At 57.1% G+C, this 13,215-nt stretch overlaps 1 protein-coding gene across 5 annotated transcripts in view; it reads left to right on the top strand.

Annotated features, from left to right (window-relative positions):
- Window positions 1-13,215, top strand: part of PRKCZ (protein kinase C zeta) — a 93,457-nt gene that overhangs the window by 65,127 nt on the left and 15,115 nt on the right. For all 5 annotated transcript variants that reach the window (XM_019712080.2, XM_019712084.2, XM_019712082.2 and 2 more), the window contains 5 exons: window positions 1,981-2,112; window positions 3,208-3,289; window positions 4,810-4,862; window positions 7,332-7,520; window positions 10,522-10,619. In XM_019712080.2, the coding sequence (XP_019567639.2) occupies window positions 1,981-2,112; window positions 3,208-3,289; window positions 4,810-4,862; window positions 7,332-7,520; window positions 10,522-10,619 (554 nt within the window). The remainder of the gene's footprint in view (window positions 1-1,980; window positions 2,113-3,207; window positions 3,290-4,809; window positions 4,863-7,331; window positions 7,521-10,521; window positions 10,620-13,215) is intronic.

Here is a 13,215-nt window from a genome sequence, read left to right as displayed (position 1 = left end):
AGAAATGATGTGATTCACCTGGCTGTTCCATGTCCCTCTGGAAGGGGAAGTGTCAGCAGGCGCCTCGGTGGCCGAGGACCAAGAGTGTCCCGGGGCTGCTGGAACAAAGCACCACAAACTGGGGGCTTAGAACAGAAATTCATTCTCTCACAGTCTGGAGGTTGGAAGTGCAAAACCATGGTGTCGGCAGGGCCACTCCCTTTCGTGGCTCCCAGGAGCGTCCTTCCTGCTGCTTCCTACCTTCTGTGTTGCCGGCATTCCTAGTTTTGTTGCTGCTGTGCTCTGAGCCGCCTGTCTTCACGTGCCCTCCCCTCTCTGGGTCTCTGTGCCCTCAGAGGACACGTTACTATGAGGCCACACCATCAGTACAAGCTCGTGTTCACTAACTACACCTACAAAGATGCTTTTTCCAGATAAGGTCCCACTCTGAGGTTCTGGGTGCATATGAGCCTGGGGGACACCACTGCACCAGCACAGCAGCCAGCGTGCTCACCTGAGGGCCTCGTGCTGGGGGCCCAGCCGGCTGCCCTCCCCACGTCCTCGGAGCCCCTGCTTGCCCTTCCTTTCTGCGTAGGCTCAGATGTCCGTCCATTCAGGATATCAGAGAGGGTTCTGGAGCCCTGCCCCCCTGCCGGCCTCCAGTGCAATGCCATGACTTGCATTACCGGCTCTCTCACTGGCCCAAGGCAAAGCCTACCCGCCCAGTGCGGCAGCCAGGGCCCAGCAGCAGAGGGGCCTGGACTTTCCCACCCTCAGGTTTTAGAGCAAAACCCCTTTCTCTGATTGTTAGATACAGACTCTGACACGCCTCGCTCGCCCCTCCTGCTGCCCCCTCCTCAGACGCAGTGGGCAGAGGCTTTTCCTCCCCATGGAGAAGTGGAGACTCGACGGGGACACCCCTACAGCCCCGTCCCTACCCCAATGAGACATCGGCTTCTCGGTGCCGTTGGCCCGCCAGCAGGCATGTCCTGTGAAATCCTGTGACGGCTGGCGCGTTGGTCCGTCCGCTCGGCCATACCCCAGGCCCACACAGGGTGGGATTCCATCAGTTTTCTTAAATGAGCTCAGTTCAGTCTGCTGGTGGATTCTTTTTAATTCTTCTCCAGGTGTAATTTGGGACTTTCTCAAAGAAAGGAATTTGTAAAAAATTTCAAAAGGGCATCTAAAATATGTAAATGAGCCACGGCTGGATAAAAATTCTAATTGGGAAACCCAGGTACCTGTGGACGTGCAAATGTGCCGGGTAACGGATGACTGACCACCACCCCCACCCCCCAGGGAGCAGATGAGCAAATGTGTGGCCAGTTCTCAACGTTCATCACAAGCTTTGAAACACTCAGCCATCAGGACCACCAGACAAGCTGATAATTACCACTAACTTCAGGCTGTTTAGAACCACGGAATCACTAAAATATATAAACATATTGATAAAATTGCCGAGCTAATTGCATCCTGCCCTATAGCAGTTCAGAATTATCACCTGACAGAATGCCAGGCAGAGTCATTTTCTTTGTGGTCCTCGTTTGGGTGAGATGTTTGGATAAGGGTCAGGCCAGGGGCTGCCCCCTGACTCTTCTCAGCCTGGCTCACTCCAGCCAGACAGGACCCCGTGGTTGTTCCTCACTCAGCCTGGCAGGAGCTACAATCCGCCCCCAACATATAAGGGGGCCTTGCCATGGAGGGGACTTCGTCACCCTGTCTGACGGTCCTCCCTTTGCCCCTCACACAGATCAGGAGCCAGAGGAGCCACAGTTCTCCCCAACCTTGGGATGGACCCAAGTGGGGGCTCCTGAGCCCAGGCAGGGCCTGGTGCTGGATATGACAAGGGGACCGGGCCACCTCTTGTCCCAGCTCTATGTCATCTTTTGAGAAAATCGGGGCAGGTACCTGTGTCACAGTGCTGAGCTGGGTCCCTCAGTGAGGTGCGGGCTTTGGGGAGCGCCGGGGCCCTGGCTTGATGGCTACTATTGTCACTCACAGAGAGCTTACTGTGGCCAGTGCAGCGAAAGGATATGGGGTCTCGCGAGGCATGGTTACAAGTGCATCAACTGCAAACTGCTGGTCCATAAACGCTGCCACGTCCTCGTCCCGCTGACCTGCAACAGGCATATGGTGAGTGTGAGCCAGTGGGGGGGGCCGCCTGGGGACCCCTGGTGAGGTCCTGACACTGATACTGTCCCTGCCACTGGCTGGACAAGGGAAGGGGCCCTGTGGGCTCAGCGTGATGGCCCACGCCCTCGGTCTGGGACAGGACCCCTCTTCCCATCCCTGAGAGCCCCCACGCTCTTGGGGGGCCCGTGCCCTCTGCTGCTCAGAGCCAGGCCGGTGTTAAGCCATAACTCGTCCTCACCAGTCGTGAAGCTGTTCAGAAAGTTGAGGGGCCCGGCCGTGTGCCGCCCTCACCAGCCGGGACCGTGGGTGTGAAGCCTCCAGCCATGTAGGACGTTGTTGACTTATTTGCATCTGCCGTAGCGTGGACAAGGATGGCACACTGTGGGTCTGGGGTGCCACCCCCTAACACTGCTGGGACACATGGGGTCCCCCCGACACTGCTGGGCAGAGGCACATGGGGTGCCACCCTGACAGTGCTGGGTACAGGCACATGGGGGCCCCCGACACTGCTGGGCACAGGCACATGGGGTGCCACCCTGACAGTGCTGGGTACAGGCACATGGGGGCCCCCGACACTGCTGGGCACAGGCACATGGGGCCCCATTCAGGCTGGTGGGTGAATTCCGTGCTTTTCTCGGGGTCCCTTCAGCTGTGGCTGCCAAGGACCGGAAAGGCACACAGACCCTCGGGCACCCTGGGTCCAGGCAGCCTAAGAAATGAGGCCAGCCCGGAACTCTGTCACCAGGGCTAAGGGACCCCCACGCTGGGACCCAGATGTCCACCAATAGGGAGCGGCCTCGATTATGAGTCAGCGCATGGAAGCCCGCGAGCCGGGAGGCGTTGCCAGGGTGCTGACATGTCCAGATGTGGTGGGGGGGCAGGGGATATGACCAAGCGTGGTGCAAACACAGCCGTTTTGTAAAGCGTCTGCTGGGAGTCTCCACCCGTCGTGCTGAGTGGTCACCTCTGCCTGAGGAATGTGACAGTTGTATTTGTATGGGATATGTGTTACAATGTATATGTCACAAGAGGTGTCTCCAGAAGCTACACTGTGACACCTGTTCAGTCACTGAGTAAGGCCCAATCTCTCCACAGGATTCTGTCATGCCTGCGCAAGAACCTGCAGGAGGTGACAAGGACGACGACGTGGACCTTCCTTCTGAGGACACTGATGGAAGTAGGGGCTGCTTCCTTCCCGCTGGAGAAGCCCAGGCTCTCCTTGCCCTGTGGCACCTGCCTGCTTGCTCCCCTTCCAGACCACTAGTCCTTTCTAGCCCCATCTGCTTTCCAAGGGTCAAAGTCAGCATGCGTGGCCGCTTCCCGGAGGGGCTGGGAGGCACACACATGCCAGGGCCCTGAGCAGAGACAGTTGGGGCGGGGGGCCTTCCCTGGGGCCCACATCTCTGAGTTCCTGCCATGGGAGTCCGGGTAGGATCTTCCCTCTGTACCAACTTCTGGACTTCTAGAAGCCACACCGGCCATGCCAGCCCTGCCCACAAATACACCGGCTGCTGCTGATCCCCGGAAAGAAAGGCCTGCTGGGTGGCCCTCAGTGCCCAGGGCCCGCTGCTGGGTGGTCCTGGGCTTTGGTGGGATTTTTTTGTTTTTTGTGGGGAGAGACTTTTTTAATGCTAAGAAGCATTTGGAGAGCGATTTTGAATACCATTTTTACTGATGGCCCAGCTTTAAGCTTCCAAAGTTTGGGGGCTAGTACAGAGGTATGTGAGAGCCCTAATTATTTTTATTTATTTATTTATTTTTTTATAGATTTTATTGGGGAAGGGGAACAGGACTTTATTGGGGAACAGTGTGTATTTCCAGGACTTTTTTTTTTTTTTTGGGTAATAGTAGTGTGTTTTTCCCAGGACTCATCAGCTCCATCCAAGTCAAGTTGTTGTCTTTTCAATCTTAGTTGTGGAGGGCACAGCTCAGCTCAGCTCCAGGTCCAATCACTGTTGTTAGTGGCAGGAGGTGCAGCCCACCATCCCTTGCAGGAGTTGAACCAGCAACCTTGTGGTTGAGAGCCCGCGCTGCAACCAACTGAGCCATGTGGCCTCCCAGAAGCTCAGCGGCAGCTCATTGACTCCATTCTAGTTGCAGAGGGCGCAGCTCGCTGGCCCATGTGGGAATCGAACTGGCAGCCCCATTGCCCAGAGCTTTCGCTCTAACCAGCTGAGCCACCTGTTCGCCCCAGAGCCCTAATTCTTGCTTGGCAAGTGTGGGTTCCATCCCTGGGAGCTCTCGAAGTGTGAAGTGAGACCACGGCACATAGAGCACTTGGCACCTCACACAAAGGAGATTCCTAATAAACAGTTACCCACCCACCCACATACCCATGTGCTCACCATCCATCTACACACGCGTACTGTAAGAACAAAGGCTGGACGGCTAGACACCAAAATCTTATATGATACTTCCTTCCAGAAGAATCATTAGGGAAACTTGTTACACATGCAGGTTCCCAGGCCCCACCCCCAAGCGGTCAGTCAGCGGCTGTGGCTGTGGCCCAGGGAGCGGCATTTCTGCAGACCCGTTAGGTTCATGTGGCTGTCCCCTGCACTTGCCCTGAGCACTGCTGGCGCGGCCAGGCCAGGCCGCGGCCCGTCTGCCGAGGGGTGACGGGCTGTGGGAGCCCCTGGGCCTGGGCTGATTTCCTTCCACACCTGTAACATCCCTTTTTCTTTCCCTCCTCACTAGTTGCTTATATCTCTTCCACCCGGAAACGTGACAGCATCAAAGATGATTCTGAGGTGAGTGTACGAAGTGGCTCATGGGAACTTCAGTGTCCTTTAGGTTCTTAGCTCATTCCTGGGGCAACTGTGGGATTTCAGTGCAGACCAGACGCGTCGGGTTTGTTGCTCATCCTGCACAAGGGCTGGTCTTGTGGGCGCCCAGAAGTGCACCCGGAAGCATTTGGGGCGGGGGTCCATGGAGCCTTTCATTTGGCACAGAGGTGAACTGTGAACACGGGAACATGTGAGCCGTGGCGGCCTCTCGGCTGAGGGCTGCTGCTTACACGCGATTCTCAGGCAGACGTGACACCCGCTGGGTCCGTGTGCTGAGCCTGGGTCAGGGGACCTCTCTGAGCTCAGGATTCTCCTCTGTCGAGTTTGCATGATGATTGCATGTTTTCATGAGGGCGAACATCTGGCACACAGCAAGTTTCCCCAACGCTGACGCTGGCGTGGCCGTTCCCACATCAGCGCCCTTGGCTCCAGCCATCACAGCAGGTGACCGCCACACGGTGCTTTGGGAAAGGCTGGAGGGCTGGCCCCGGGGGTGAGAAGGGGCTGCTGGGCACGCTTACAGGGCCGGCAGTCTCTGGGCCCAGGGTCAGAAGTGGACCGATAGTTGCCGTCCAGACTCACTAGTAATTTGGTTCTCCTGCCGCTGCCAGTGTTCAGTCTTACATTTTCTACGACCGTCTTTTGCAACCTGTGCCAGGCATTCCCCTCACTGGGACCTGGTGCCTCCTGAAGCATCGAGATGTGGGCACCACGGGCACTTCTCGTGGGGCACAGGGAGGGCCCTCTGGCTTTGGGGATGGGGTATACTGTGTTGTGAGGACCTGTCGGGGTCATGAGGAGAGGGGACCGGGGCCTGGTTCCAGCATCACGGGCTGCTGCTGTCACAGCTGGGTCTTGCTTGGGGCACACCCTTTATGAGTCCTCAGAGGCTGCTGTCCCCAAGGCACTTTGGGGTCCAGGTCTTCTGCTCTGGATGCAGTCTCCCCAGCACACTGTCTGCCCAGACGGCAGAGCGGGTCCAGGGCTGCTTTTTGAGTTGCAGTTTTCGTCAAAGTATTTATTCTTTCTTTGTCCTTGGTGTGTTTCCCATACCACCATGCAGTTCTCCACTTTTCGGTGGACGCTGCCCGGGTGTCCTGCAGTTTAACTCAATTCTGATACTGCCCGGAGACAGCCCCAGACCCACAGGTGAAAGGCTCAGCCCCACCTGACTGCCCCACTTCACCTGCAAAGTCAGATTGTCACCTGTGCTTCTGACAGACCTGCCATAAATTAGAAGTTCCCATGACCCCCTCCTTAGGTTTGAATAATTTGCTGGAGCTGCTCACAGAATTCAGAGAAATGCGTCAGGTCTATTGTAAAAGGGTGTAACTCAGTAACAGCCAAATGGAAGAGATGCACAGGGCAAGGTGTGGGGAAGGGGCCACTCTCCCCAAATCTCCATGCGTTCATCAACCGGGAAGCTCTCTGGGGCCCGTCCTTTGGGTTTTTATGGAGGCTCCATTACGGCTCTCCTCCCAGGAGGTGGGGGTGGGACTGAAAAATTCCAACCCTCCAATCACACGGTTGGTTTCCCTGGCAACCAGCCCCCATCCTTAGGTGACTTCGGGGCTTTCCAAAAGTAACCCCATTAGCATAACAAAAGACGCCTTCTGGCACTTAGGAAATTCCTAGGGTTTTAGGAGCTCTGCTCCTGCACGGGTAGGAAGACCAAATACATAGTTCTTTTTATAAAGCACAGTGTCACACTGTCCTACTGGCCAGGCAAACCCTCTCTGCCCTTTTGTGTTCTTCACCAGCTTCGGACCGAGAGGTTCCGTTGGGCGTCTGTCTGCGGCCGCTCTGGGTGACAAGTAAGGCACAAACAAATTGTACTCTTGAGTCAGGAAAATAATCACACAGCTGGTGTTCACCACCTGTCCACAAAACCGCAGGCCACAGCTTTCCCAAAGTAACCGACAAAGGTCGCCCTCTGGACTTCTAGATTTTTCCACCTGGTGGTTCTGGGTCTGGAATAAGTCAGGAGCACTCAGTTGCCTCCTTCGTCCACCACAGACATCCTTGCCAGAAATAGCTCGCTGGAGGGAAGCTTCTGTTTTGCATCAGGTTGCCTTGCTGTCTCATTGTGTGTTCCCAGCAGTACTTGCTTGGCGTGGCAGGTCTTTGCAGACATTAGCTGGCTGTGGCCCTGGGAGGGCCGGGGGCTCCCCTGTCCCAGCCCTGATGGCCCTGGGATGTATGAGCCTGTGGTCACCTCTTGAGCCCATCCTGGGGAGGCTGGCCCTGAGCATTCCGCATCCCACAGGGGCCACCTGTAGCTGTCCTATCAGAAGCGGCACTGTCCTTACGTCTGGCCTCACTTCTTGAGCGGGGTTGGGGGTCAGACGGGTGAGCAGAATCGGGCTCAGGTCTGGGGCGCAGGGGTCTTGGTGCAGGCCGGCCGTCTGAACCCGCACGCCCCTTCCCACTCAGGACCTCAAGCCGGTCATCGACGGGATGGACGGGATCAAGATCTCCCAGGGCTTGGGGCTGCAGGACTTCGACCTGATCCGGGTCATCGGGCGTGGCAGCTACGCCAAGGTCCTGCTGGTGCGGCTCAAGAAGAACGACCAGGTGTACGCCATGAAGGTGGTGAAGAAGGAGCTGGTGCACGATGACGAGGTGGGCCCCGCGCCCGGCTTCTGGCCACGTCCTCTCCACGCTGTCACACACACCACATTGCCGTGTTAGCTCAGTGGACACAGCTGTGGCATTCAGTGCCTTCGCCACGTGCTCCCGTCACCTGGGTCCAGCAGCAGGCCCTTCCCACCCCCGGGAGGAGACCCTGCACCCCCAGCAGTCACCCTCTCTGAGCGTGCCTGTTCTGGACGTTTCCCGTACGCGGAGCCCCACTGTGTGGCCTGGTCTGTCTGCGCTCACCGAGCTCCGTGTGTCCAGGGTCCGCCCCCGGGTGTCAGGGTGATATCTCCAGCGTGTGGCTGGGCCACGGCTGGCTTATCTTGCCACCCGTGGATGGACAGCTGGGCTGCTGCCACCTTTGGGCTGTTGTGAAGCGTCTGCTGTGAACGTACGTGTACACGTATCTGTTCTCCGTTCTGTGGGGCCTTTCCCTAGGAGTGGGTAACTCTGCGTAACTGTCAGAGGACCAGCCAGACTGCTCCACGGCAGCTGCACCGTTTCACGTTCCCGCTGCTGTGCCCGAGGGCCCAGCTCCCACGCATCCTTTCCAGCCCCTGCTGTTTTCTGGGTTTGCATCAGCGCCGTCACTCTGGGCCGGCGTTCCCATAGAGACTGGTGATGCTGCGCCTCTTTCCACACACCTCTTCCTTCGTGTCCTTTTGACCTTTTCCTTTCACACCTGGATGCAGGTTGTTTCCCTTAGAAGCAGAGGAAAGGCTAAGGCACAGCTGGCAGTGCTGCTGCTTGTTGGCCGCTGGCACCTACCGGGCTTGGTGTGTGGGGAGCCGGCACAGCACACAGAGCCCCAACCCTCCCCTGGCCTGGGCTCACGGCTGGGAGAGCAGAGCTGGGGCTGCACCTGAGCTTTTAGCATTTGTGCAGGGCTTACACTGCCCACCTGGCCCCTCTGGCCTGAGTGCTGAGCTCACAAGGGAAGCTGGTGGCGCCTCCAGGTGAGGAAGCAGAGGCTCTGGGAGGTGCAGCAGCACTGCTGGGGGATTCCAGACCCCCCCCAGCACGGCGGCCGGCTGGGAAGCTCCTGGACTGTGTGAGGTCAAGTTTGTGTGGGACCCGAGGGGAAGGCAGTCAGGGGAGTCACTGCTTCGGTTGCTCTTCAGCATCTTCATATTGTCCACTGTGGGCCACGAGGCAGAGGGGGAATTTAATGTGGCCTCTTGAGAAGAGCGGGACTCGAAGGGTTGGTGAGCAGGAGCAGAGTGTGTGCATGTGTGTGTGAGACACTGGTGTCCCTTGGCCGTGAGTCTGGGCCATGGACATCAGGTGTAGACCCACTGCAGCGGTGGGCTGGATGGTGGCCCCCGAAAGAAATGTCCACATCCTAATCCCCAGACTGTGTGAATATGAGCTTGTTTGGAAGTGGGATCTTTACAGATGTAGTTCTGGAGCTTGGGGAGACATCCTGGGTTATCTGGGTGGGCCCTTTAGAGAAAGGTAAGAAAGACGTGAGATAGACAGACACACGGGAGGTGACGTGCAGATGGAGGCAGAGGGACAAGTCAGGGACTCCGGAGACACAGAAGCTGGAAAGGGGAAGGATCCTTCCTAGGGCCCTGCCACACCCCGATTTCAGACTGGCTGCATCACAACTGTGAGAGAAGCTTTTGATGTTTTAAGCCCCCTAGTCTGTGGCACTTTGTTAAAACAGCCCCAGGAGTCTAGCAGGCGGTAAGGAGGCCCCTGCGTCCAAGCGAGACCCTGGTAGCATGATCTCTGCAGGGGGGGGGGGCTCGGCAACCCACCAGGGTGTTCTGCCTGAGCAGCGGGGTGACCGGGTGCTTTTGGAGAATAGATGCGGGCTGGTCACGAGCGCTGTTGAGGGCCTGCTGTGCAGGGGGAGAGGCCGAGTGGAATTTCCCCACAGCCACTGCGCGAACAAGTCTGGAGCTTGGGGAAAGGAGGACCTGGGAGTCCTCCGTATAGACAGATGGCCTTGAAGCCTTCTGCCCAAGGGGCCTCCTAGCAGACAGAAAAGGGAAGAGGGGGCTCAGGACCAAGCCCAAGAAGGGACCCAGCTGAACGGATGCTCAGTGAGACTTTGCTGATGGTTCCCAGACCTTCAGGGGAGGCAGCATTACAGGCCCTTTCCCTCTCACTTGCCCAGACCCTAGGATGAGAGCTTTGACCTAGGAACTTTAGGAACCTTCTCCAGCCCTGCTTTGTGGAGCTGGGACGGAACCAGAGCTGTGGAATCATTGATGGTGACTCTGAAGTTGACCTGACTTTGCAGCTTTTCCCCACGTTCCCACCTGGGTTGGGAGGGAGACAGCCCTACGGGAGGAGCGGTGCTGGGGAGACGGACGCGGGACTCTACTTACCCTCCGTCCTCTGCTTCCTCGTGTCTCAAGTGGGGATGATAATACCCACCTCCCAAGGCTGCCGTGGGGAGCACGTGAGGCCATGTATGGAGAACCTATAGCCCAGAGGCCAGCACACAGGTGGTGATGGTGGCTTTGGTGATGGTGGTGGAGATGGTGATAGATGGTGATGGTGATGGTGGTGATGCTGCTGGTGGTAGTGATGAGGGTGACGGTGATGGTGATAGTGACAGTGGTGACAGTGATGGTCGTGGTGACAGTGGTGGTGGTAGTGACAGTGGTGGTGACAGTGATGGTGACGGTGATGGTGATAGTGACAGTGGTGACAGTGATGGTGGTGGTGACGGTGATGGTGGTGACGGTGGTGGTGATGGTGGTGGTGGTGGTGATGGTGATGGTGATGGTGGTGATGGTGGTGGTGACGGTGATGGTGATGCTGGTGATGGTGATGGTGGTGGTGACGGTGATGGTGGTGATAGTGGTGATGATGACAGTGATGTTGGTGACAGTGATGTCTTTCTAAATGGGCATTTCTTTTTCTCCCTGCATGGCTTTCCCATGAGCAGAGGTGGGAGACTTCCTCCCCTTCTGCAGGATGCCTGGGAAGTTTCGGGAGCCCCCGTAATGCTCCCTGGTTTGTATTCCAGGATATCGACTGGGTACAGACAGAGAAGCACGTGTTTGAGCAGGCGTCCAGCAACCCTTTCCTGGTCGGCCTACACTCCTGCTTCCAGACGACTAGTAGGTAAGAAAACCGGTGTCTCTGGAATTCTGCTGATTTGTAATGTGAACTGTGTAGAGGCTAAGTAGCCATGAGCCGTAGGGTTCTCCCAGTCGCTTATGTGGGGTTTTTGTGGTTCCTCCAACTAGCTTTGTTGTTCTCACTGGCTGGTGTCACTAATTTCATGCATCTGAACATAAATTGTGTAATTCCCAAAGTATCTATTGAGAGCATCCCGCTGAGTCGGGCTTTGGGTCCTGAACAGGACGTGGGCTTCTGTGATGCTGCGCTCACTGCCCAGTGAAGTAATAATGCTCACAGCTTCACCCTCAAGCTTCCCACCTCCTGAATTCCCTGCTTTAAAAAGGCTCAACTACGGCTACTCGACGATACTTAACGTACTCTGCTTAGAATTCATTTGGCCAGTTGACTTGAACTCACCCAATTTGCTGATTTGAGAAATTACTGACTGTGGTGAAGGGGGTCCTCAGGGGCACCCCAGTCTCTGATTTACCGGGAGAACTCAGGGCTCAGCACGTGGTCGTGCTCAAGGCTACGACTCTGCTGTGAAGGGAAACAGCAGAGTCAGCAGAGGGGCTGGGTGCAGGGGGGAGAGACCAGGCACGAGCCCAGGAGCTCCCCCCCCCACCCTCCCGTGGAGTCACACGTGACACACTTGATTCCTCCAGAAGTTTTCACTGGGGGCTGGTCACATGGGCACCTTCTTCCTGGCAGGTCCCCAAATGCCAGACCCCCAGAAGGAAGCAGGAATTCAGCATAAACCATTATGTATATGCGAGCCATTCGGGCACCATGAGCCTCTCGTGTCATCTTGGGAAAGTTTGGTCTCAGAGCTGGGACTGTTCACGGTCAGGGTCCCAGACTCCAGCTGAGGCTCCCCCTTGCCAGCAGGCCTTCCTCAGTGCTGCTGTGTTAACCCTTTCTGCTCCGTGCCTGATATACACCAGGCCAGCGGCTTACATACCTTTCCATCCCCTGACCTTCAGTCCCATTCCCACCTGTACTGAATGGTCACCTGTGCGCCCAAAGCACCTGGGATGAGCCAGCCTTTCCCCCCAGATCTGCGGTTGTCCCTCCGCGGACCTCACTGATTTCACCTCCTGAGTGGGTCTCAGATCCCCTTTGTCTCCCGCCTGAACCCCAGCCACAGCCTCCTTGGGGCACCCAGTTCCTGGGCCCTAGGCTGTCACTTCCCCCACATTGGAACTAAGTCACACTGAAAACCCGGGTCTGAAGGGTCATTGTCCTGCCTCAGAGCTCCTCTGAGTAGCCTCCCAGTGGCTTCTGGGATAGGATCCCTTGTGTGGATGAGGTCGCTGTGACCAGGCTGCACCCTGGTCCCTCCACTCTGTCCGATGGCTGTGCTGTGTGACGACGGGAAGGGTCGCGTTCTGTGCTCGCCTCCTGTCCTGCCCCGCAGCCCGCTGGCCGGTGGCAGGCAGGCCCTCTGCTCTGCGTTCCTTCTCCAAGCCTCTTCAGTGCCGACCACCGTGTCCTGGGTGAGGGATACGCAGGGGAGGGCAGCCCGCCCCGCCCCCTACTCCGTAAGTGGAGTCCAGAGTTTGGTTCTGTTTCGGTGAATTTTCCTGCGTGAACTGGTTGGGATGGGGATGTAAAGGGTGAACTATTTTGACCTCGCACCTCAGTCCGTTGCCCAGAACACAAGCCAGCATCTCTGTTACATGTTCCCAGGTGTGTTAATTTAGAACTGTAAAAAATGTCACCCGCTAGGTGTTTCCGGGGGGCCCCGTGACGTAAGCACTTCCCGTACTGCTCTTCCAAGCTGACGTCTAGGAGACTTGTTTACAGCTAGTACGTTGGACATTCACAGGCTGGAGTAACTAACGTGCCCATCTAGCCCCCCGCCTGTCACTTGGACAGAATTTGTCCGTGACCTTTAGAAGCACCTGACACCTCGTAGGCAGTTGTGGTGTTAAAGGGTGATTCCCTTAAGGTGCAACCATGTCCTTGGTACAAATAGAAAGTGAACATGTGTCAGATTTTAGTGACTTGTTGATGAACGAGGGACAGGCCCAGGTGGGCTTGGCTGGCTGGGAGGTGGGGAGGGGGGAGTGGTGTCCTCTGCTTCGGCTGTCTGTGTGCCATCGGCATGGCTAACTGTCTGAGTTAGCAAGGGGCTGAGACAGTGAAAGGCCCGTGGAAACATAGCCTGGAAGGGGCGTGCCGGGAGGGCCTCGTGCCCCCGGTACCAGTCCTCCCACTGGGCAGCCTCAAAGCCGCGCACAGCTTTTCCCGACAGCTGTGCAGAGGCTCTGGAGCCAGAGCTGGGCTTCGAATTCCAGCCCCTCTTATCACCGGTGTGACCTTCAAAGGGTCCCCTGCCTGTGCCGCAGCGTCCTCTTCTGGGTACAGAGATGGTGCGGCTCCTGTGGGGATGAGTTAAGACACTGAAGTGTTGATAGCAAGGCCCAGCGCAGGGTAAACTGCCAACTAGCATGCGCTGCTGCTCTGCGCCTTTCTGGTGGGCGCCGCGTCTTTGGAGAAATGCACCGTGAGCATCGTCTGAGCCCGATGGGCTGAGCGCCGGCAGCTCCCTGGGGCAGACCCGGCTGGCTGTCAACACAGCCCAGCGCCCTCC

Source organism: Rhinolophus sinicus, linkage group LG06 (assembly GCF_036562045.2).
Source record: "Rhinolophus sinicus isolate RSC01 linkage group LG06, ASM3656204v1, whole genome shotgun sequence".
Taxonomy (NCBI): Eukaryota; Metazoa; Chordata; class Mammalia; order Chiroptera; family Rhinolophidae; genus Rhinolophus; species Rhinolophus sinicus.
The sequence above is the reverse complement of the archived record's forward strand: the minus strand, read 5'-3'. Positions and strand labels throughout refer to the sequence as shown.